Source organism: Mauremys mutica, chromosome 1 (assembly GCF_020497125.1).
Source record: "Mauremys mutica isolate MM-2020 ecotype Southern chromosome 1, ASM2049712v1, whole genome shotgun sequence".
Classification (NCBI taxonomy): Eukaryota; Metazoa; Chordata; order Testudines; family Geoemydidae; genus Mauremys; species Mauremys mutica.
Genome location: NC_059072.1, coordinates 242788032 through 242814312, shown reverse-complemented (window position 1 = coordinate 242814312; position 26281 = coordinate 242788032). Strand labels below are relative to the sequence as shown.

Genomic DNA, 26281 nt, shown 5'->3' with positions numbered 1-26281 from the left:
TCCACGGTGGCTGGAGCCTCGGGCCCTTTAGTTTGCCCCGGGGACTACCAGCCACTTCTGCAGCTGGGAGCCCCCTAGGTGATTTAAAGGCCCTGGTGCCCCCAGTCACAGCTGGTGCCCCAGGGCCTTTAAATCTTGAGGCCCCACCTCTTCCAGATGAGCCCCCCCCCACCCCCCAGCACTCCGGCTGTACCGGTAAGTCACTTTCACCCCTGGATACCATATGTACAAAGGCTAAACCTTTACAGTTGAAAGTAGTAGTTCTTAGGTTGCCAACCCTCCAAGATTGTTCTGAAGTCTCCAGGAATTAAAGATTATGTCATTTGATAAAACCTCCAGGAATATGTCCAACCAAAACTGGCAACACTCTCTGTTCTTGTTTGGGCCCCTGGGGCAGTGCAGTCAAGAGTCAGGGCTCTTCAGGCCTAGTTCCTGGCCTCTCCTCTCCAGTCCAGTCTCTATTCAAGCAAATAGGAGCTTACAGTTTTCCAAGCCAGGCTCAGGTAGGGTCTCTCATTGGGGCCCCTCTGCATTGGCTTCCTGACCATCTGCTGCTGCTCCCCCAGAAGTCTCACCCAGCCCTGCACCCAGCTGTGATGTCCGGCAGTCAGATTCTGTTCTACATGCTGCTCTGTAGACAGTTCCTGGGTCTTCTCTCCAGCTCCCTATTCATTATGTAGCTCCTGCTTCACCTTCCCTGCAGCTTCTCCTTGCCATGTGGCCACAGATCCCAAATAAAACCCAGCCACTTCCCGGCTCAGGACCTTTCCCCTTAAGTCAGGAGGAAGGGGGAGTGGGCTGATGGGAATTGTAATCCCTGACTTTTCAGATGTGTCCTGTAGACTGTTTAAGAACAGGCTACATTCACTGCTGCTCATCTGCTGCAAACGTAAGTTGTTTTCCTCTTAAACACACTGAAGAGTCAAATGTGTTTAAGTTACACAAGACTTTTGCTTAGTGTTAGCGGGAAGAAATGTGTGAGTTCCTTTATGTTTTATCATGGTGATGCCTGTATCATTCCACAATCAAATGGAATGCAAGTTGGCATCAATTTTACTAGGAATAATAAGCCAAAACTGTAATGTGAATACATAAAAAAGGATGTTGACAACTTGTTTACAAAATCCAACACTTTAGTGCAGATTTTGTTTTAGCAGAAAACCTATTAACATAATAAGAGCACTGTCTGTTTCAAAAAACCTGTTATCCTCAGCTGCACTCTTTTGCTTTGAGACAGTCAGACTTTCTCAGACAGTTAAAAGCTCTATCTACAACACAATTCCCATCTTCCCTATTTTTAGGGAAAGGGAGACTTAAAGGGCTTGTCTACATGGGGACATTCAGGAAAGTGAATCAGAATGAACTGAAAATGTGAATTTAAAGTGGCTTAGTTAAACTGCATTAAACCCCTGTGTGGAGACTCTCATTCAGCATTAAAGTTACCTCAATTTGATTTTAGCTTAATTAATTTCCATATGCTTACTATAAACACACTTATTACATGCAAAAATATTAAAAGGGCATTAAGGTTGCAAAGTGAAACAGGTAGAAGTTAGGAAATGCCACCATTAAGGTTGCTCCTGTCCCCTCTGTATTCCAGTCAGGGTGTTCCTCCCCCAAGCTGCCTGGTCAGTAGCAAGGGCAGCACTGAAAGCACAAGAGAGTCTGCCTGTTCTCAGTTCCAGGGCCACAGCACCTAGGACCAGAGATTGCAGGGAAATTTCTGTTCATTCCATGCAGCCCTAGGATAGAGCATGCTCAAGACAGGCAGAATCGTATGAGAATTTAGCTGTCAAATTCTAAGCAGCCTCTACTAAGCAGGTGTGAACTGAGATTTTTCAAAGTGTTTTAACATGGCCAAATTTGTGCAGTTTTTCATGGGCCAGAAAAAAAACATATCCCTGACACCATAGTGACTTCCTGCCAGTTTTCAAGTCCCTGCTTCAAAGCCCAGGGGGCACTAGAGCTTCTCAATAAAAAGGTAGCATGTTTGTTTGTTTTTTAAATATGGGCTTAAAAATGTATTTCCTCCTAATCTTGTTCTCAGAAACAGCTGAACCATTTTTGCTAAAACTTTTGTCAAAAATTTAGCATGAGGAAAACACTCAGCAGTGAAATTTTTAACCCAAATTGTTAAAGTTTGGGAAAGTTGTAAGCAACTGGCTCTGGACCCAGGAGTTGTGTAATAGGAAATATAAGGAAACTTAGCTATAGAATCATAGAATATCAAGGTTGGAAGGGACCTCAGGAGGTCATCTAGTCCAACCCCCTGCTCAAAGCAGGACCAATCCCCAACTAAATCGTCCCAGCCAGGGCTTTGTCAAGCCTGACCTTAAAAACCTCTAGGTGGTGCTGCCTATACTGCCAAGTATGTAGTAATATTCATTACTTTCAAACAGTAATTGTCAGGATTTTAATGGCAACTACTATCAATTATGTATGTGAACGCAGTACAGGATTTATTGTGGTTTATCAGAGGTGTTTCATCAGCTGGATCTAGCTACTTTTCCATTCCTTTCTTACCTCAAGTTTTAGGGTCAGAAACCCCGGAGTTTTGTAATCTTAGAGGAGTATTTTTTTTCTCACTCTCACAAGGAATACCATTCAGGTCTGTCATTTTTACCACTTATGTTACAGTGCTTAGACATGTACTGACCAGACTCAATGAAAGTGCATGAACCTTCAAGGCAAACTTGAAATGCATTGCCTCATTCCCAACACCCATCTACCAATAAATTTCTTGTTCCAGAGAAAATAACCAGCAGCCCAAAGCTTTAAATACTTCCACCGCACAGGAAGAAATCAAATAACTTGTTCTTCTTATATAAAACAAAGAAAGAAAAATTGCAGTTTGCGGATCTCCCACTCTCAGACTTGTTGAGAGGCTAAAAATTCAATTTTGGTGGCTGTAGCTGTTAGCTCTCTGAGCTCAAGAGTAAATGCAAGAGGGACGGTGAGGAGGAAAACAAAACAAACAAACAAAAGCACCCTGAGCCTTAAGCATTCCAGAGTCAATTCCAGAAAAACTTTCGCTTTCAATTTACCCTCACAAGCCAAAGCAGTCTCCGACTTGCTGAGGGTTTAAACCTTCAACTCCATGGATATAGCATTTTGCTCTCCCAATACACTATTAAATATGTGAGATGGTAGCTGGCTAGCTAGATCAACTATTAACTGAACACATACCTCTGGCATTGGCAAATTTAGGAATAAAATATTTCCTTTATTTCCATTTATTGATTTATTAGTGTTTTGAATGGTTGCTGGATTAACAGCCCTGAAGTCTGTATTTAGTCACAAAGGAGATAGAACATAAGCAGCAGCATTTCAACCTTCTCCACACTTCCACAGTAATGTCTCTCTACCTTGACAGGGAAGCACCACACAGAGGGCCTGATCCAATTCCCAGGGAAGTTAATGGGAACATTTCCATTGACTTGGGAGATGGATTGAATGAGGAGGGTGAAGACACCCAGACATGCCCACTAACATTTCCCTTGCCTCCCTACAGAACTGCACAGTCCCCTTCATGCTTTTTTCCCCCCCACCTACCTAGGTCCAGGTCTGCACTCTCCTAATCAACAAACATCAATCCATTTTCTTGAAGAATTAGTAGCAGGTCTACTGCTCCAGCCATGATGCCTAGACAGCTCTTTGGTCATTTTTCTCAAGCTATCCATTAGCCATGTATTATGTGGCACATGTTCACCGGGCAAGACCACTAAACTCATTTCACAGAAGATATAGAACAGACATCAAATAGAAATGATTTACAGTAAATACTTACCTTAGTTAGGGTTGAGCAGTGTCCTTGAGGTGAAAGGCTCAATAGCCTATTACTAATTCCTTGAACCAACGATCCCCCTGCTTCTCTGTATTCTTTTTCTAATTTCAGGCTTCAGCGTTAATGCCAGATGACATGTAGAAAGGGCAAGATGTTCATATAAATAAGGTTATAGGCTTGCATGAATTGCGCAGAATGCGTGGCTCCTTTTTCATACGATCTATGTTTTAAAAGGCTGTCACATGTCTGTAATGGAGAAACTATAGTGGAAAAAAATTGGATTTGAAGGAGGTTGGGTGGAATATAGAATCAGGGAATTTGTGAGCAATGTGGCCCTTGTCCAATTCACACCCTATCTAATCATCTGAAGGAAGGCAGAGAATTAATTTTGCTAGAAGGCAGAGGCGCAAGGTGCAGGGCTGGGAAGCTAATGGGTGAATTTTGGTAATGAGGCTGTGGTGAGGCAGAGGATTGAGTTGCTAGAGGGGAGACAGAGAACTGATTTGTGGCCAGAAGGGAGTTTGAAGTAACTGCAGTCACAGGATGGACTGATAGAGCTGCTAAGGCAAGCAGAGGAGAGACTGGATGAATCAACAAGGGCGCTTCCACATTTTCTCCACACCTGGGTCTTTAAAATAATAGATGGTGTTTGCAGCTAATCCTAATTCTATGTTATTTATAAAAATAGTACTTAGTAGCTATATAGCATATGTAGATTTCTAAGTGTTTACAAAAGTAGATGTCATTACCCCAATATATAGATTGAAATTGAATCAGGCACAGCAGGGACCTGAAACTGGGTCTTTCACATCCCACGAGTGCTCTAACTACCATGGTATGGGCTACTCTGCAGTGGGTCTCTGTCTCCACAAAAAAAATGGAAAGGTCTCAGTTTTGTTTCAAGGTGAAATGAAAAATTCCAAAACCTCGAAATTTTACACAAACTCAGTATTCTTCCAAAGAAAACCCAATTTTTGTCAGAGAATTCCCTACCAACTCTAGAAATAATCTACCCATCGAGGAAAGTTTCTTCCTATGCCCATGAGTTAGAATTTGACTTACACCCTGAAGCATGAGGTATTATATCTCTTTCAAAATCCTTCGAGGTTTACTAATCCTTATTATAACAACTCTGGATGCTCACATATACATGACAATTATTTCTGTTTAATTTTGCCTTAGTGATATCCTATTGCAGTGAGTTCCAAAGACAGATTGTGCATGATGTGAAAAATATTTCCTTTAATCAGTTTGAAATTCGCTGCCTAATATTTTCATTGACTGTCCCCTTGTATTGTATTTTGAGAAAGGCTCAATAAACATGCCAACTCTACCTGTTCTATCCCCATCATTATTTTGTATTGTCCCCTTTCTTTAATTGTTCCCCTTATCCAGTGGCAGTCCAATGCACCCAGGGTCTTCCTAATTTTGATATACTTGATATATTTGATATAGTTATTTGTTTTTAGCTCTTTGACTACTTGGTCTTCAAAATCCATCTTAACCTTCCTTCTTACACAATACTTGCCATAGTTTATATTCCTTTCTATTGGCTTCCCTTCTGTTGGATTTCCATTTTCTGAAGTTAGTATCACAAATATCATACTGTAGTACATTTCATTCTCATAGTGGTTGTGAATCAAGGGTGAAATCCTTGCTTTATTGAAAATGGGGGCAAAATTCCCCATTGGGGCTAGGATTTCATATGAGATGCTTACAATCAAGAGTTAAATGCATTTCTGCTTTTAAATGTTAAAATTGCCAACAATGAGCAGAAAGGAAAAGAAAGTCCTGATTTATTGTTACATTTCAATTACATACAAAGCTATTCAATTGGGTAAAAAATGAACAACAAATTCACAAAAGATAATCTTCCTTTAAATGTGCATAATATTATCCTTGATGTTTACAATTCTAGAGGAATTTACAGGTCAAGAGAAGTGATATTTCTGTTGAAGCCTCCCATGCTTTAATATTTTCTGTCTGGCATAAAAAGTCAAAGTAAATTATACAGTACTTGTCCTTACAGGAAGAACATTGGAATCTTCTCTGAAACAACTATGATAGATTTTAAACATTATTTTGGTTGAATTGAAGTGATGCATTCAGAGACACTTGGTTACCATGGTGATCAATGTATTAAAATATTATTTGATTAATAATAATGAATCAGATCAGTAGGCAGGTCTTCTGGACTAACAATAAGATATCTTTTCTTTTGGGGCTAGTTATTGCTGAATTCTCTTGCAATGTAGGATCTAAAAGTTTTCTGTGTTCCACATTGATTTCAATAGAGTAATGTAGCAGTGACTTGATCTATGGTACTAATATAATCCTCATTGCTATCTGAGCCGCTCACAATCTGTGACGTAGGCAAGTGATATCATCTCCATTTTACAGATGGGGAACTGAGACACAGAGAGGCTAAGTGACTTCCCCAAAGCCAGGAATTTAATCCATGTCTCTTAAATATTAGGCTAGAACATACTTCCTGTCAGACCAAAGGGGTGGAAATTGTACATACAAGGCCTGTTTTTTACATTACACCATTCTGATAAAAGGTCCTCAAACTAGGCATAAATTTACATTCACTCTAAAACCCATTTCCTTGCCAGAGTGATGTAAAGGGGCCTTTGTGAAAATGATAATCAGGCTCACAGATACCAGCCCTAAGCATACAATAGATGATCTAATTATATAATGTATTACTAAACTTCTGTTTTTCAAACTTTTAAATTCGTTTTCATTGTAAACCAACCAATCCTGTGCACTAGTCATGTTGAGCATGTAGCCATTCTGCTGTGCAGATTACTCTGATAATCATGAAGGAAGTCAATTAAAATTCCTGCATTATCTTGAAATGCTCTGAAGTACGTGTGCAATTCTCATTTAAGCACATTGTCTGCTGAAGTGAAAAACAAGAGTAATACGGCATAAAAACATATTGATGTATCACCATTCTTCCTTTGGTTGCTGAGCACTCGATTACAATCACATAAAACCCTGTGCAAACAAACAACATTATTTTATGTTCCTCATTTGTTTTGTCCTCTGCGCTCTCAGTAAGCCTGGTCTCACAATACAAATGAAGCAGCAAGGATACTCCAGGAAATAAATCAGTTTTATTTCAAGGAAATTATCAGAAAAATATTACAGCATAGCAAACTTCTTCTAGAAATAGACTGAATTTATTCCAAAACTTTTGGTTGCCTCAGAATATGGGATAACTGTTTAAACATAATATTTTATTCCCTATGTACTATACACCCACCACTGGCAGATCGAGTAGTTTAGGACAAAGAAAATCTCAAAACAGTCCTGCTGGCAGAGCTTCCTAAATAGAAACCAAAGAGACCCACACCAGTACTTTGGATGAGTCGATGTGATGGGTAGGTGGTAATGTGACCCAATGCCCCCCCTCAGCCCCATCCCTTTCCAGGAAGTTGCAAATGGGGCCATGTATTTTCATGTGTGGTAGTGCAACCACATTATTGGCTTGACTACTTTCGGTGTTGCAGGAACTCAGACAAGGGTTTATTTTTCTTACAATTTTGTTGTTGTTTTTTAAAGTTATATAGAAGGCTTGGCCCTCAAAAGGTAAGATTGATTCTTATAGATAAGAAAAAGAAACATTATATACATTGGTGAGTAAAAGGCAATATGTAAGAACAAAGGCATTTATGGGGGTTTGAATCAGCTTTCTCACTTGTTTTATTCAGCATGTACAGGACAACCCCTTGACCTCGCTATCATAAGCATGACATGAGAAATGTGGAGGGCAATTGAAATTACCATGATTTTTTAAAACTATGGATCAACTCAAATTAGCACACACGTTTCTTGAATGGTAACAGAATTTCATTCATTACGGAGTAAAGCACTCCTCTAAAGAAAAACTTTGCAGTTTTCCTATGGATTTGAATGGGACTTAGGCCCAGCTCAGTCCCATAAGTATGTGTTTCAGGCTGGGTTTATTTGTTCTGTTTGTTTATACAGCAACATATTGAAAAGGGGGTCTGGGGTTTGCGCTCATTATTGGGATGAAGCAACATGGAGGAGGGATAATCATTCTTTGAAGGAACATTGTAGCTAATTTGAATTATGCTTATTAAATTATATTTTGAATTCAAAGGCATTTAGTCAAGGAATACAACCTGCAAATGATCAGCTACTCCAGCTACTTAGGTGGGTCAAGCTATATGATTTATTATTAATATTAAATCCTCCAAGGGAAAGATACTATTACCGGTTTCCTTTCTCACTTACCAGATCACTTTTCTAGAAACAGGGGCAAGTGACAGCATTTGTTCTTCTGCATTCGTTCACTGAAATTCATTCCTATTCACATGAGTTTCACTCTTCAGCATGTCAGTTCTAGCATTACACAGGATGAGACAGACCTTTGGGTAATTTTGGCCAATCCCAGGAAAGGCTTAGAAAATGAGGATTGAAATCGCTTTCACAATAAATAATGTGACCTGGTCCAATAGCCAAATAGAAGAATCAATATATATGATTTAACACAGTATTATCAAAGAAAACAAAAGCACAGACAAAGTATGATTTCATTTTACAAGTAGATTCTGAACCTATTAAAAGATTTAGGGTAATCCACTAATGTACTGAATTAATAATTGAAAGAAAAATGTTCATTGCTCTGCCACATTCTATGGCCAACAAGATTAGAAAGAACAAGAAATTTTAAAATGAAAAAACATTATGGCGTATGACTTATTAGTCAATTTCAAAAGAATAATTTCTTACATATCAAATTATTGGGATGTTTTTATTTTTGAACACAGACAACAGTACATCCCTTATAGTGTACAGATTGTCTGCTTATATGTCTATTGTTACAGCTTGTACAGACTGAATGTTAGTTACTTTAATACAAATAGCTAAATATATTGACAAAGACAAATGAACCCCTAGGAAGAAACTGCTGAACATCTTCCATTGTGAATGAAGTTTTTCCATCTGTGACTGTACTCAGATTGTGACAAGACAAAGTTTCAGGACACAAGATATTCCCTTGTGATGGTATCTCTTTATGTGCTTATTAATATTGACCATGACAAAAAATTTGAATCCTTTAAACTTCAGTACTCAGCTCTGCAAATTGTTCACAGAGCATAAGGTTATGAATGACAAAAACTAAGACTGCCAATCATTTTAATCAATATGTCGCTTTTTAAAGTGGGGTTTTTTCTTCTTCTTTTCAATGGTGTCTTCTTAGTGCTCTGATGTATAGATTGAACAAGACAGAAAGCTTCTTTTGGTCTTGAAAGTATAAATTACTAAGAGTTCCAACCCAGTACGACATGAGCAACAAGGAGATAACACATCCCAATAGTACAGGACACAATCATCATGGGGAAACCCAACCTGAAACAACAAAAAAATAAGGAAAGATCAATAAGAATGCAACACTTTGTTTGCCAAGCAATAACATGGCAGTCAGCTAAGACTTTTGCTTTCAAAAAGTCTGTCGAACAAGTTCTTAGGTTTTAATACCTTTACAACATTTCAAAAAAATGAAAGAACATTAAGGTACTGCAGGCTTAAACAGTGATCCCTGGTGGGCTAAAGTTCAAGTTGAGACTTTCTACTGCCAGATATGGCATTTAGAAAAGTGTGGGTCAGACGCTCACACGGTGTAAATCAGCAAAGCTCCATTGACTGCAATGGATTTCCACCAATTTATGCCAACAGAGAATCTAGAACTGAATGTCTTGGTCATGTGCCAGTCAATACGCATGAATTATATCAGTTCTCACAAGTTAAGCAAGCAGTAGGATAGCTCGTTCACTACTTATGTCTTCATACTGTGTGTACACTCTAACCTTAATAAGGTTCTTTATAACTCTGGTTTATGGCTGATATTCCTTTAGCTGGCTTCCAATGGCATTTAAGTAATAAACCTCATCATGCTGGTACTGTATTTATCCCCATAATGCTGAACGGTCAGTTGAAAAGTATTGTAGTCCTACAAGACGCACCAACTTCTGTGAGTGTCTGAGGAAATCTCTTTGGCCTGTGTGGAAAGTGTTAAAAGCTTTGTTTTCATGTCAAAACACTTCTTTCAGCAGGAGTAAATCCCACAGTGTGATTTTTCAGAATAAACTTAAGCTTTTAAAGCTTCTATTGACAGAAAATTCAAAATGACAGAAACTGAAGATTGGGCAGGACTTTGTGTGTCCTGCAGTGTCATATCATATTTCATACCTTTTTACTCATATTCTCATTCATATTTCATGACCTTTTTACTCATTCTCCATGTTCATATTCATCCACCTGTTTTACTAACCATCATCAAAGTGTGATATTCTTTGAAGTGCCAATATTTCTTTCATTGTCTTCACTGGCACCTAGTGTATGTGAATGTATTAGTGGTGCTTTTTGCCTCACTTATCATATTAGGCAGCATCTAGAGGATTCAAGACTTCACCCTTCATCCACCATTAATTACTCAGACAGAAAAGGAATGCATGTGTAGCTGCTGACAAGGAGAGAAAACTCTCAGGTCCCGTGTGCCTTAAAATCTCCTTATCTTCCTTTTCTCCATATACAAATATACACATTTAAAAGGAAAATTAAATTTGTGATGAGTGTGGTGCAATCTGCTCTTCCTCCTGCACCTGCAACACTAGTCTGACCAGGGTTTATGTAACGCTTTTCCAATGCTGTTTATTACCATGCAGAGTGATCTGAGTAGAACAGGTCCAATGGCATTAGAGGAGCTTTGGTATTAGTAACAGTTGTATTACGGTAACATTTAGAGGCCTCAGTCAGGATCGGAAGTCCATTGCATTAAATACTGTATAAACACACAATAATAGCCAGTCCCTGCCTAAGAAGCTTAGACAAGGTAGAGAAGCAATAACAGGCAGATAGCATAAAGAAAAATGTTTGTTTGAACTACCATTGTTAAAAATAAATTGCTTCATCTCCCCTCATTGATATGTCCCCACCAGCCTGCTTCACCACTCTGGACCCAATGTCCCAGTGAGCCTTTCATCCACATTGACCACTCCACAGAAACTGAGACAACCCAAGAAAAAAAAGTTATCCACAAAACTAAGTGTATGTAAAAGTAAAGACTTTCATGGCAGGCACATTATCCCACATCTGCCTACTGTGGGATTTCTGGCACGTTCCCTGAAGCACATGGTGTTGATCCTGTCAGAGACAGAATGTTAGACAATAGAGCAGGGGTAGCCAATCTATGGCACGCGTGCCGAAGGCGGCATGGGAGCTGATTTTAAGTGGCACTCACACTGCCCACCTCCTGGCCACCGGTCCAGGGAGCTCTGCATTTTAATTTAATTTTAAATTAAGTTTCTTAAACATTTAAAAAACCTTATTTACTTTACATACAACAATAGTTTAGTTATATATTATAGACTTATAGAAAAAGACCTTCTAAAAATGTTAAAATGTATTATTGGCACACGAAACCTTAAATTAGAGTGAATAAATGAAGATTCGGCACACCACTGCTGAAAGTTTGCTGACCCCTGCAACAGAGTCTGATCCATTATGGCAACTCCTACATATGATGCCAGCCACTCTCCCCTCTATGGGAGAAGTTTGGGAGGGCCCATGTCACTAGTAAGCAGTAGGGGCCATGCATCATCAGAGCTCTCAAAACGTTGGTTAGCAACAGCAGAGTTAAGTTTTTGCTTGTTTGGGGCTAGAAAGGGGTGTTTGGAAGAACAGAAGGGGAATGAGGGATTGTTAAACACGGCAACCAGGCTGACAAGAATGCCAAATATTCCCTGAGGAAGGTGTATGGTAACTCTCATTTATGCATGTGAACAAAACGGAGACCGAATCCTAGTGATTTGTGGTAAGACAGGAATTCACTAGCCTGTCACAAAGTTACCCAGAAGGCATGGCTTCCTTTTTATGTCCAAATTTGATTTTGAACACCTATGAATATATCGTAGAATATTTTCTCCCCCAGCTAGACTGGTCTTGTCCTAGCGTTTGAATGGTTACTTATTCTAAAAAGCTACACAATTATCCTTTCACAAAATTACTGTATTATTAAATTCATGGCCTTGCCAAACAGCTTTCTGAGTTTTAGAGCTGCCTTTGAAATTAAAAAAAAAAATTAATTATGTCACCTAACTGCTTTTCAGACAATATCAACCCTTCTTTTTCTTTCTGAGCTCATTTGATCTTCCTAAGATTTGCCACCTCACTGTTAAAAGTGCTCAGATCTGTCAAATGCACTTTAAAAATAAAATGGTGCTGTAAAAATATCCTCCTCCAAATGTAAATACATCCAATGGATTTCCATGAACGTCTCATTTCCACACAACAGCTGGTGAAGGTGAGATCGCTAAGGAGTTCATAAGAAAAGAAACTGCAGACTTGCATTAGACCTTGCACTTACTGAACAATAAATTCAGTTCTGCTGGGTAAGCTCCAGTGACTTAGCAAAGCCCAGGTCCTGTCCTTACTAATATAACTTAGTGGGTCTCACAAGTGAATACACAAGAGCTCAGAGATGAAGAGCACTTAATAGCTGGGTGCATAAGGACAAGAAGAGAGGGATTTAAAAAAACAATAATTGCTATCCCTTCTGTAAAAAAAAATTGATTCCAGCTTTGTGCAATTCTGTACAGGAAGTACATGAATTATGCAGAACAACATGCAAGGTTCTTAATCATACCTTTGCTTTAACAGTAAGAGTCAAAGGTCCGGTTCCACCACCCATACTCATGTTGCGTAATACCTTACTTCATTGATTTATTTGGGGTATTTGCGGTGGGGCAGATTGTGCAGATGAGAGAAGTGTTAGCGTTCTGAACAAAAACATTATTAATATTATATATTAGTTGTAGTGCTGGAAAACTCCAGTTAGGATCAGGATCCACAATGCTAAGTGCTGTACTGGCACACAGGAAGACACGGTACCTGCCCCAAATGTTTACAATGTAACTTATAGGTACTTTCATTTAAAAAAACAAATCTAAGAACATATTTCACAGAACATAAAAACTACCCCATTACTGTTGCTGTGCAGTATACAGAATGAACATTGGCCTCACGGCAACTGCTGGAATAGAGGGTGAAATCCTTGGCCCCATGGAAATCAATAGCAAAACTCCCTTTGACATCAGTGGGACTAGAATTTCATCCAGTGTATTTAGGAGAAGGAGAATATAAAAACAAGAGAGAATTGAACCACAGTTTGTTAGGGACAGGAATAAAGAGGGGACCAAATCAGAAACTATATTGCAGTCATGGTATGCTCCTCCAAAGCAAAACTAGGGTTGTGCCTGGTAGTGTGCTAATCTGATGCTACTCCAAATCATAACGCCACAGATTAACAGAGCTCAGAAGTCAAAACAACCCTTCCTTACACCAACACCAACACTTCAAATGGGTGTGAGCACACCAACACTTGGGAGGAGTATGAACGGGTGCAACATCTCTCTCGTTTTTCCTCTAAGTAATTAAAAAGGAAATGTATATTAAATGTAAGGCTAGTTATATAGGGAGTCATTTTCCTGTTATAACAATACACCTAGGGCCTGGTCTACACTGGTGGGGGGTCGAACTAAGGTACGCAACTTCAGCTACGCGAATAGCGTAGCTGAAGTCGAACTACCTTAGTTCGAGTTACTTACCCGTCCTCACGGCGCGGGATCGAAGTCCGCGGCTCCCCCGTCGACTCCGCCACCGCCATTCGCGGTGGTGGAGTTCCGGAGTCGACGGGAGCGCGTTCGGAGTTCGATATATCACGTCTAGATGAGACGCGATATATCGAACTCCGAGAATTCGATTGCTACCCGCCGATCCGGCGGGTAGTGAAGACGTACCCCTATAGTTAATCAGCTGATTGTGTACCATGCCACCTAAATGAAACATTTTTTGCAAAAGTCATAGCATAATGCAGCTCTCTCTAAAACGAGACAGAGACATCAGAATCATTCAGAGAAATTGGCCGGGGGGGGGTTGGCTTATTGTGGGATTTACTGGAAAAGTGATTTACCCTGGAGGAAAGACAGACCCAACAGTCACTGCCTTCTAGATTGTTCTGCGCTCATAGCACCAAGGGGTAGTGAATCATTAGGGGATCTGCAGAGACAGCTCTCAAAATGGAAGATGGAATTCTCTAATCAGTTCTGGAGTTGCAAGATGATAGCAGCAATCCTCCAAGATCAAACCATTGGCAGTGGTGGTTCAAGCTGTTACAGAGCTGGAGCATGGTGGTAGTATATATGAATATTGAGTGCCAAATTCTGCTCTCACTTCTATGTCACCCAACTGACTGCTGTGGGGTTGCACACTGGTTTAAAATGGGGCTTGAATTTGGTCCCTAATCTATACCTGAATATCCGTTTAAGAATATAATTTATAGAGCACTCCAGTTCACTTCTTGCAGATTCTTCTCTCTCACTTACTGGCCTCTGCATTATCAACACCTGCACACACGGTAAGGAAATATGTTGCATGCCTGGCAAGTGCCATGTTATACAACAGCAGAAGATACAATATGAGTGCTTGTCATTTCAGGCCACTCCTTGAACATGTGCCACACTTTGGTTTGGAAGTCCTACAGTGACAAGCTCATTTTCAAAAATTCACATCTTGAAATTACAAAAGCTGCCTCGAAAATTGGATTTGGGTGTTGAAGCTCCTAGAGGCAATTCAAGGCTGCTTCTGAGTGGAAGGCAAGTCACTCCTGTTAATGAAGTTTCTATCATTTGGTTTACAAGGTGGCTCTTTTACATTTCCTTTCAAAAGGAATGTATAACGATAGCAATATCCATGGTTCTTAATCAAAAGGATGTTTGTAATCCTCTTTATTTAAACATTAACACACACATACTTTTTGTGGGGAGGAAGGAAGAACAGTTATCATTGATGAAGAATGGCAGCTGTTAACTAGTTTTCTTAACAAAAGAGCTGTGGGTCTATATTTATTTAAATATAAAGAAAACAACTCATTTTCAAGGAGCAAGCCCCAGTCCTACATCTCATCTAGAACTGAGACAAGATTTATTTGTACAAATTTCACTTTTTTGCATTTATGAATAATCCGTGAACACTGCAATTTTTGCAGATTTAGTCTTCATCCAAAATTACTTGCTAAATAACTTTTGTAAATAATCTTTGGTATGCAGCTCATTTTCAAGGAACTCATTCTGAGTATTGCTGCCAAATTTGCTGCCGGAGTAAACCAGTATAGTTTTAGTACTGTTCTTTTAATTGTGTCACAAACAGAAAATTTCACTTTTGATATTTAAAATCTGAGCATGTGATTGGTCACCAAAAGTACATGGTATATTTTCTGTTCTCCGACTGGATAAACATAACCCTTAGAAGAAAGTTTTATGTAAATATTGAAGTCTTCTGAAAACTATCTGCTTCTGCAACCATTCCGACGAGTATATTGATTCACTAGAAAACATCAAAGAGTCCTGTGGCACCTTATAGACTAACAGACGTATTGGAGCATGAGCTTTTGTGGATGAATACCCACTTCATCAGACATGCATCCGACGAAGTGGGTATTCATCCACAAAATCTCATACTCCAATACATCTGTTAGTCTGTAAGGTGCCACAGGACTCTTTGCTGCTTTTACAGATCCAGACTAACACGGCTACCCCTCTGATACTAGAAAACATGTAAAGCTAAGACCAAAAAAATGTGCACACACAGTTGAAGTAAATTCATTTAAAAATCTGAATGAATGCTGGTGGGAAATTTTTTTACAATATTCACTCAGCCCTAATTGGGGATATAGTTTTAATGTGTGGTCCCCTGGTCGTCAAGGTCCTGGGAATTCATCTCCCCCTTTTCTTTCTCTGTTCTTATTATCTCTTCTATTTCTCTTAGTTTCCTCATATCCCCTTATCCCCTCCTTCTCTTCTGTCTTCCACTGCATGCTGACCTCTGTGTCTCCTGCCTTCTTGTTTGTCTCAACTTTCCATCATCCCAAGTCCGCAAAATACTATTATTTCCATTATTTAAAAGGACAGGCTGGTATTGTCTCTAGTGCCCATTTAAAGAAAAGGTCTACAAAAGAGGTGCTACTGCTTATCCACATGACTATGACACCTTTACAATTGAACACCTGTTTCTAAAATAGCAGGTGGCTAACACTGCCAATGATCATTCATGAAACACTAAAATTACTGTGAATTGCACATAGCCTGGAATTACATAAAAATTACAGTGTGGTTACCTTCTAGTTACCATACATAGTAGTTAATATGTAATTGAAAACGCTGAACGTAACCTATAACCACATTTTCTTCTGATTGCTAAAATTACAATAATTTCTCCCAGTTTTCTGTCTGTGCCAAGATTTTCCATACAGTCCCTCCAAGCAATGAACCTCAGATCAGGAAAAAGAAATTTTAAGTGAGAAAAATAAATGGTGTTAAATTGTGCATTCTACATTCTGGAAAAAACCCTTCTGAATTCTTTTTGACAATAAACTTTATGCTTTTCATACATAACCTGTAGTAAGCATTTTGCTGGCCTTCCAAAATCTGCTCATCTGAAGGAAAAAAAGTACAGTAAGTATAGTCCTTCACTGTAAAGAAAATGGTTAATTTACCAGTTCCAACTTGAATGTACAAATCAATAGTCCCAGAAATGTGTTTGCAGTATTTTCCCAGCTACTATCTCTGTGGTGCAGTTCATATGAAATATAGAGGTCTCAGAAAAACAAATGCCTTTATAATAACGATTCAAAAGCTATTCAAGCCTGAGAAGGCAGGGATGGCGATGGTAGACACTTGTATGAAACACCATGAAGAAATACTAAAATCTATGAACGCCCCATTGAAATATGAAGAAAAGCAGTGTAGTTATGACTTCAAAAGACTGCAACAAATTGATGATGAGATAGCAACAGCAACACGAATATAGTGACCTTCCTGTTGGCATTAATTGTCTGCCTCCCACAGGAAATGATTAAGTCCAGCTGACCCCTGGGTAGAATGTTAAAAATTAAAGCCAACAGATTGTAATGAAAAAGAGAGAGAATGTCAGTAGTTTGATGATGGGAATGAACATACCATGGATGCATTTGTGTCACTTTTCTTCCTTTCCTGATGCATCTGAAGACAATTGTATTTGAAGTTATCGTATCAGTATAAAGAAGTCAGAAAAATGCATCAGAAGCTGAACCTCACCATATCTGGATGAGAGTCCATAAAATGCAATGGGCCACGGTTCAGTTCTCCATGTATAAACTGTGGCTAAATTAAACTACCAGGTTTAAACTTTTAGAGATGTGTTCACTGATGTGGGAAGAGGGCGCAGATCTGGTGTATGTCATGATGGGCAGTGCCAAATTTGTATATCACACCAATTCAACATTTCTTCCTCTATGGACTAGTCCTTAGTGATTTGACACTGTGGAAAGATAGGTAGCCAAAGACTAGCTATGGGATAGTAAAGAGTAGCTATGGGCATAGATTTCAAGATTCAAGGCTGCGATTCAGCAAAGCGTTTAAACATATGTTTAGCTTTCAGTATGTGATTAACCCACCCTTACTCAGCAAAGCACTTAAGCACACATAGGTGATCAAGAGTCATTATATTTCATTTGTACAGTCTCCTTTAGCAAGCAAGCAAAAACAGAAAAAAACAACGAAGCATTCTTTAGACTTATTTGTTTTTTTCTAATGGGTTCATTTTCTTTGGCTAAAACACAAACTAACCCCCTTCCCCCCCAAAAAACCCAACAATATCCTGCAATACAAGGCTCATCAGTCTAGTCTTCAGTAATTTAGTGAAAATCCTTGCAGCGTCACAGTGCATTCCCACTCATTTCTGGTAGGACTTTTGATACTTCTCTCGAGGTGTACACTGCTGCCTTGAAACACCTGACAGCAACTCCAAAACTCAAGTCAGCTAGTTGGTACTGGAACAAACAACAGGACAGACTTGAAGAGTAGGACAATTCTGTTTGTTCAGCCAACAGCAACGTAGAAGTTGCTCCTCAAAGGAAAACAACAATTGATACAGACGTTCTTACATATTCCCATAAAACCAAAAAGATAGCTAACCTTAATACTTTACTGTCCAAAGCCACTTCACAAGATAGCCCATTATTATCAGCAATCACCAGTTAATCCACTACCATACCCCTCAACCAACCATCTTAAATCCCTCAGAGTCACTCCTCCCTGAAAAGCCTGAGATAATGGATGAGCCTTGCAGTGAAACCTGAACAAATCTGGGATTGGCCAGGCCAACAGAAAAAAAAAGTGAGCTGTAGTGCTGAGGACAGCTCACTGAGGCCTGGTCTACACTACGAGTTTAGGTCGAATTTAGCAGCGCTAAATCGAATTAACCCTGCACCCATCCACGCAACGAAGCCATTTACTTTGACATAAAGGGCTCTTAAAATCGATTTCTGTACTCCTCCCTGACAAGGGGAGTAGCACTGAAATTGACATTGCCGATTCAAATTAGGGTTAGCGTGGATGCAATTTGACGGTATTGGCCTCTGGGAGCTATCCCACAGTGCACCATTGTGACTGCTCTGGACAGCAATCTGAACTCGGATGCATTGGCCAGGTAGACAGGAAAAGCCCCGCGAACTTTTGAATTTCATTTCCTGTTTGCCCAGCCTGGAGAGCTGATCAGCACAGGTGACCACGCAGAGCTCATCAGCACAGGTAACCATGCAGTCCGAGAATTGAAAAAGAGCTCCAGCATGGACCGTACGGGAGATACTGGATCTAATCGCTGTATGGGGAGAGGATTCCGTGCTAGCAGAACTACGTTCCAAAAAACGGAATGCCAAATCATTTGAAAAAGTCTCCCAGGGCATGATGGAGAGAGGACACAATAGGGACTCACTACAGTGCAGCGTGAAAGTTAAGGAGCTCAGACAAGCATACCAGAAAACCAAAGAAGCAAACGAACGGTCTGGTACAGAGCCGCATACATGCCGCTTCTTCGCTGAGCTGTATGCAATTCTAGGGGGCGCCACCACCACTACCCCACCCCTGACCGTGGATTCCGAGAAGGGGGTACTCTCAGCCATGCCCGAGGATTTTGCGGACGGGGAAGATGAGGAGGAGGAGGATGACAACGAGCTTGCAGAGAGTACACAGCACACCGTTCTCCCCAACAGCCAGGACCTTTTTCTCAGCCTAACTGAAATAGCCTCCCAACCCTCTCAAGGCGGTATCCTGGACCATGAAGCCATAGAAGGGACCTCTGGTGAGTGTACCTTTGTAAATATAAAACATGGTTTAAAAGCAAGCGTTTTTTAATGATTAATTTGCCCTGAGGACTTGGGATGCATTCGCGGCCAGTACAGCTACTGGAAAAGTCTGTTAATGTGTCTGGGGATGGAACGGAAATCCTCCAGGGACATCTCCATGAAGCTCTCCTGGAGGTACTCCAAAAGCCTTTGCAGAAGGTTTCTGGGCACGGCAGCCTTATTCTGTCCTCCAGGGTAGGACACTTTACCACACTATGCTAGTAGCAAGTAATCTGGTATCACTGCATGCCAAAGCCTGGCAGCGTATGGTCCCGGTGTTTGCTGGCATTCAAGCAATATCTGTTCTTTATCTCACTGTGTTACCTCAGGAGAGTGATATCGTTCATGGTAACCTGGTTGAAATACGGGAATTTAATTAAGGGGACAGAGGTGGCTGTTCCTACAGGGCTGTTTGCCTGTGGCTGAAAAGAAATCCTTCCCTGCAGTTAGCCAAGCAGCGGGATGGAGGGGCATTGGTGCAGAGCTGTTCGTGTTTGGCTAGCAGGGATCTTCCCTGATACCAGCCACGCGGTGTGGGGAGGGGTAAAGTGATCATTCCAGAGAACTGGATTGGGGAGGGGGGTTAGTTTGGTTTCTGCTGCTGCACATTAACACAAAAACCGCAGCACTCAACGGGCTTTGCTTGGTATGGGAAAGGAGGGTGCTGCATTTATGAAGGTTGCAGAAGCTGGCAGACAATGGCTTACCATGGCCGCATGCAAGCCAAATTCTGTTGCCCGGCCCTACGTCTGTGATCTCTGTGATCTCTAACACCAAAGCCCTAGGCACTCAATATTAAGATGCAAAATGCGACCTTGTACCGAAATCACATGTGAAAGAGTACACACATTGTTCTGTAAAATGTATCTTTTTAAATACTTCTCTCCCTTTTTTCCCTCCTGCAGTTACAAATTTTTCAAGCCTCCCTCCTCTGTCCCAAAGGCTATCTCAGATAAGGCAGCAAAAACAACGCATGCAAGATGAAATGTTCTCTGAGATCATGCAGTCGACCCACAGTGAAAGAGCTCATTAGAATGAGTGGAAGGACACAGTATCACAGTATAGGAAAGCGGCCAATGAACGTGAGGACAGAAGCGATGCTCAAGATGAGAGGTGGCGGCGGGAAGATCAGAGGAGGCAGGATGCAACGCTGCAGCTACTGCGGGATCAAACAGACATTCTCCGGCATCTGGTGGAGCTTAAGGAATGGCAGCAGGATCACAGAGTGCTGCTGCAGCCCCTGTATAACCGCCTTCCCCCTCCCCATGTTCCATAGCATCCTCACCCAGATGCCCAAGAACGGGGGGAGGCTCCGTGAACCCTGCCACTCCACCCCAGTGGACAGCCCAAGCAAAAGGCTGTCATTCAACAAGTTCTAAAGTGGCCTTTTCCTTCCTTCCCTCCGCCCCTCCTTCCACACCCTACCTGGGCTACCTTGTCAGTTTTCTCCCTATTTTTATAATCAATTAATAAAGAATACATGGTTTTTAAATGATAGTGACTTTATTTCCTTTGAAAGCAAGCTGTGATAGAAGGGGGGAAGGTGGGAGGCTTACAGGGAATGAGTCAATCAAGGGGGCAAGTTTTCATCAAGGAGAAACAAACAGAACTCTCACACCGTAGCCTGGCCAGTCATGAAACTGGTTTTCAAAGCTTCTCTGATGCACAGCGCTTCCTGGTGTGCTCTTCCTGGTGTCTGGCTGCGCATAATCAGCGGCCAGGTGATTTGCCTCGACCTCCCACCCTGCCATAAATGTCTCCCCCTTACTCTCACAGAGATTGTGGAGCACACAGCAAGCAGCAATAACAATGGGAATACTGGTTTGGCTGAGGTCTGAGCGAGTCAGTAAAGTGCGCCAGCATCCCTTTAAACATCCAAGGAGCTGCTATCTCAAGTATCTTTACTAACTGCATTAGCCAAAATATCACACTGAAAGAACAGCGTAAAATACCTACTTTCCACTATGATAACCAGTTACTACCTTTTATACCACTAATGCAAATGACCCAGCGTCCCTTTAAACATCCAAGGAGCTGCTATCTCAAGTATCTTTACTAACTGCATTAGCCAAAATATCACACTGAAAGAACAGCGTAAAATACCTACTTTCCACTATGATAACCAGTTACTACCTTTTATACCACTAATGCAAATGACCCAATGTCCCTTTCTTGACTGGTTCCAACTTAACATGATCTTTCCTTAGTTTCCCCATAGAAAGAACACTAATGTCCATCAACACAGCACATTTTAGCTCCTCGAGAGCCAATGGGAACAAATATATATTTAAACATGAAGACGGCACCCTTTACAAAGTCAAGATTCTGGTTATTTGCTCTTGCTCCAGTGGTGAACTATATATTCAGACTTTCAGACATTATACCGTTAGGCAGATAATGAGAGCAATTCAGTTTCTAGTCTTGCTATGTCTTAATATTTTTTAAACGTGTGTGTGTGTGTGTGTGTGTGTGTGTGTGTGTGTGAGTGTGAGTGTGAGTGTGTGTGAGAGAGAGAGAGTTTAAAAGAGAAAACAGACTTTGGCTTTTACCACCAGAGGATTATTTATAATGGACTTTGAACACTTAACACCTGCATTATATTACATTACTGAGAAGTAAGTGATAGCCTGAAAGAATAAGTGATTTTTTTTAATAAAGAGCACAATTATTAACTACTTACCTAATGGAATTTAGGTTACATTTGTCATTCTCCAAATTCTAGTAATTTAGCTGGGGGGTAGGTTGGTTTAATTATTTCAGAGAACCTTTGGTGTCTGTCATTCAGATTTTTTCCTTCAAATATCAACTACGTTAAAAAACAACTAGAGGAAACAACACACAACCCACTAACAGTACTCCAATATTGCATCCATTGTTTATATTTTCCATCATGCATATGGTCTTTTTCAGTGGCTTTGGAGATACAAAGGTGCTTCAAGCAATTTTACTAGACAGCTTTGTACCATAAGCAGCTTTCCCTGAGTTTTAATACTGCTAAAATCTACAGAGTCCTTTAAAATCTAAATTGCTTTATATCTACTTGTTTGCAGCATTTTATTCAGCTGACTCCACTTAAAAATACATTTTCCCTGATCTACATCAACATATATTCCCAAGGAAAAATACAGTACTACTGAAAAATGTTAAGGCTCCAAAATGAGCTGTCAGAAGCAAGCAAATTTATAGTCAGAGCAGAAACTCCATTCTTTACCAGCCAATTGAGCATGCCTCAGTATTACGGGTATCTAAATATGAGCAATCTTATATGCCATATGTTAGCATATTGAGGTAGGTCAAGTATTGAATTTTAGCCTTAGCTCTGGATTTTCTGGGTTTTGTAGTTTAAACCAGATTCTCAAACCTATTCTAATGGTTTGTGTGTGAACTTCCTTTTGTTTCTTATGTTTGTATGCTAAACACAGAAAAAAAAGTAACACACAAGTGTATATTATATAGTCAATTGAAACAACATCTATAATGGCTCCATATATTTAGACAAAAGTATCTCGGTAGCAGGACTGAGCCAAGTGGCTCAATTTCAGTTTTCACCTGTCTTGGCAAACTTTACGGGTAAATTCACTTTGGGTGGTTTCTGTTCATATGCGTTTCAGGCCCGTTAATTGAAACCTAAACATTCAAATCAAACTACTCCCATGCCCCATAAGCACTGTTACCAGCAGGACTGACAAGAGTGGGGAGAGCGGGGGATAATTGTGCTAGGGACTCGAGCTCAGGGGGCCCCTAAAACATCAGTAACTGGGGTAAAACTGGGGTGAAATGGGAGGGGGTGGGGCCCCAGAAAATATGATGTATCGAGGTACCAACGGGTCTGCTCTGTGGTGCCATAGAATACCCTCAGCTCATTATGCCTTCCAGGAACAGCTGACTAGTGCCCTACCTGGCTACCAGCAAAAGAGCTGACACACAGAATATGTTGTAGTATGGGAGATTTGAGATGGTTTTCATAGCTTCACTGCTTGTGCATTATACTGGTTATACTCAGCCTCATGCCACTGCTAAACCACACTGTCATGTATTAGCTTTCTTTGTAGTGTGCAGGTCTGTACACACACACACACACACACACACACACTCTATCTCTAAGGGTTGCTTGAAAAATATTGCATGGCCCAATGTTTGAGGCCGGCAATGTGACCACCCCTTAAGCACACCCCACAACAGACTTGGCATATGTTCTTCCAGTCTTTCAGTTTCCTCTGGTTTCATTATCAAAGCTTCACACAGTTCTAATAGTTAGAAAATGTAAATATAATAAAATGACTCCAGCACCTTTAGAAAGCTACAGTGTAGTTATGTGTTTACCAGCATCCATTGGCTAGATGAACATCATCATGGGAGATTTACTAGATAACACATACAGAACTTCTTCTCTGCAACTCAACACTATTGCCAGTGGCATCGTTACAGTGATGTGGGAGGAAAGAGATCAGAATGAAATGCCATTGAAGAAGCAGCAGCAGTAATGGGGCCTGCTGGAGCTTTCAATTCCTACTGAAAATGAGAGAAGGTCAGCTAGAACAGCCTCTTGCTAGGGATATGGGAATACGAGCAGGTGCATATGTTGGTGCCCTAAAAGCAAAGATAGGGAGGAAGAACCAACTGAATCCCTCTTGCAGAGCCAGGAGGAGGACACCACCACCTGAACATTCCTGGAGGTTTGAAGAGTAGCAGGCCACTCCGCATTCCCCAAAACAATGGCACCAGATAAACTGGATAGTCAGGGTCAATTGGAGTGAAGAAGCACCTCTATGGAGGGTAGATCCATGTGAGGCTGGTTAGTTTTGACAAATAATTGAGCTTTTCCTGATTTCACTTTGGATATGTCTACACTGCAACTGGGAGGTCTGATTTCAGCAAAGGTACACATACCCAAGTCCGCTTTGATCTAGCTACAATCAGTCTACAAGTGCTGTGATCACACCTCCCAACAGTAGTGTAGACGTATCCTTTGAGTTTTCTGTTTTGAATGTATTAAAAACTCAAACACAACTCAGAAGCTAAGTAATCACCAAACGGTCACCAAAACTCACAGGGACCAAAATTGGCATCTTTTGCTTTTGCATCATTCATTTCCCTAAGATCCCTGCAGTATCAAAGAATAATAGATTGTCATTATTATTATTTATGTATGTTGCTGTAATGCTTAGGGGCCTCAGCTAAGTGAATGGCTCATTATGCAAGGTGCTGTACAAACATACCATAAGTGCCCCCAAAGATCTTACAGTCTAAAAGACAAGACAGGTAAGTGAGGCAAACAAATGGGCAATGGGGAAGGAGGAAGCGGTAAGAACAATAACAAGAAGTTTTAGCTTAGAGTAGCTGTGTGCACAATTCACAGGTGTGTAAAGTCAACCAGTAGCAGCCATCACAGCTGGATACCTGCCAGTCTATTACAGTTTGCAGATTTCTGATGGCATCATGGAACAGGTAAGCCTTGAGGAGGAACTTGCAAGAGGAAAACATGGTGGCTTTACAGATCTTGACAGGGAGTCAAAAGTCTATTTTTCCACATGTATTAGGCAGCATAGATGCAAGTGTTACAGTACTTGAAGGTGATTAAAGCTGGCACCACTGACAGAACAAAGGCAGGAGTCAATGTCACAGTAAGACATTAGTATGAACAGGTAGGGAAGGGCTAGATTATAAAGGGTCCTGAAGATGAGGACAGAAGTTTGTGTTTGCTGCAGTGGAGAATGGGACGCCAACAGAGTGACTTGAAACAGGAGATGGCCAAATCAGGGATGTGCCAGGAAAATAATGTTGGTGGCAGCAGGTTGAAACCAGGATGCATGCCCATTGCCCACTTAATCAAAACTTGAGTCTTATTTCACTCTATTTTTAATTACATTTACTATAGAAAAAAATGGTTCAATGTTTCAAAGTTTACTTTTCAAGCTCCAGATTTATCACAAACTGAAAACAGCTGAGCACATCAGCTCAGGAGTTAAGCAACTTTTTCCTTTGGGCAAGACAGAGAATGGCAGCAGGGGCTGTGAACTGCACTTCTCTCACACCAGTAGCCCATGTGAGGAGACTCTTTCCATCCTCTTTGTTCATGTGTTTGTACTTTACATCACTAAAATGCTCCTATGTTGTGAATGCTACTGCTGCAGGCTCTGCTTAAATCCTCTCTTGGTTGGGTCTCTGCTTAGATGGGGCAGCTGTCATGGATGTTACACAGTAGAGCCACTTTAAAAGTTTAGCAAACTTGTACAGCATACTGAAATCATGTTGTTTGGCAATGCCATCTCCAACTGAATAAGGGGTCGTGTTGACTGGCTTTGAAAGGCATCTCATCTAGCTATGCTTAGCTGACAGATATGCTGTAGAGCCTCAAGGATGCCAGTGGGGTTTAAGGCATGAGCTGTCTTCTGTATGGCATCAGGGAACTTCCCTCCCCTATTAAAATAACATTTCTTGAATTATTGTTTTCCTGAGAAAAGTTGAAGGCCAAATTGTGCCAGATAGATCAAAGAGTGGCATGGAGCTGTGCTTCCCCAGAGGGACCTCCAGGAATGATTGTGCTTCAAAAGACACGTTTCTTCCTCTCCTTCCACACACACACACACACACACACAACTCCCCAGCATGCAAGGGACTGTGACAGCTGCACCTTCCCTAGAAGATGTAGCTCACTCCTCCAAGCCTACTTGGCCAGTTTTGTAACCAGAGCTCTGCTGCCTCCCCTGCCAGCCCCCTTTAGAGTGACTTACAGCCCCAGATGGGGGCGGTGGGTTAGGAAACAATAGTCCTGTGTAGAAGCAACAGCTGTGATTATACCCTGTGTCTGCATGGAAGTCACAAGGAAGGTAGGCCCCATGTACTTGCAGACTCTGGCCCTGAATGTGAGGTGTACATTATGCTTTGAGTACTTCACGGTCAATTTCTATAACAAAGATAAGTAATAATGCGGCACTTTTTCAGCTCTGACAGTTTTTCTGTATCACCTTGCAATTCACTGTCAGATGCAAAATTCAGTAGCTCTCTTTATTCCTCAGATTAAAATGGACAGATTTACAATGCCATCCACTGGGACAATAGATCACCGATGTTCTCAGGAAAGAGCCAACAAACTTCTTGCCTTCCCATTGGCACACTGAACTAATCTCTCTGTCTAATGCATAAGATCTAAACTTCAGAGCAGAGTTTCAGAATTAAGTGCAGACAATAGAAAATTGTTACATCATCATAACAGATCAAAAACAAACATTTTAATCTCACCC

The 26281-nt window shown here is 40.8% G+C and overlaps 1 protein-coding gene across 2 annotated transcripts in view; it reads right to left on the bottom strand.

The window, feature by feature from the left end:
* Positions 1-5682: 5682 nt before the first annotated feature.
* The window catches only part of OCA2 (OCA2 melanosomal transmembrane protein), a 313888-nt gene continuing 293289 nt past the window's right edge, over positions 5683-26281 (bottom strand). For both annotated transcript variants that reach the window (XM_045005021.1, XM_045005030.1), the window contains exon 23: positions 5683-9169. In XM_045005021.1, the coding sequence (XP_044860956.1) occupies positions 9082-9169 (88 nt within the window). In that variant the 3' untranslated portion in view covers positions 5683-9081. The remainder of the gene's footprint in view (positions 9170-26281) is intronic.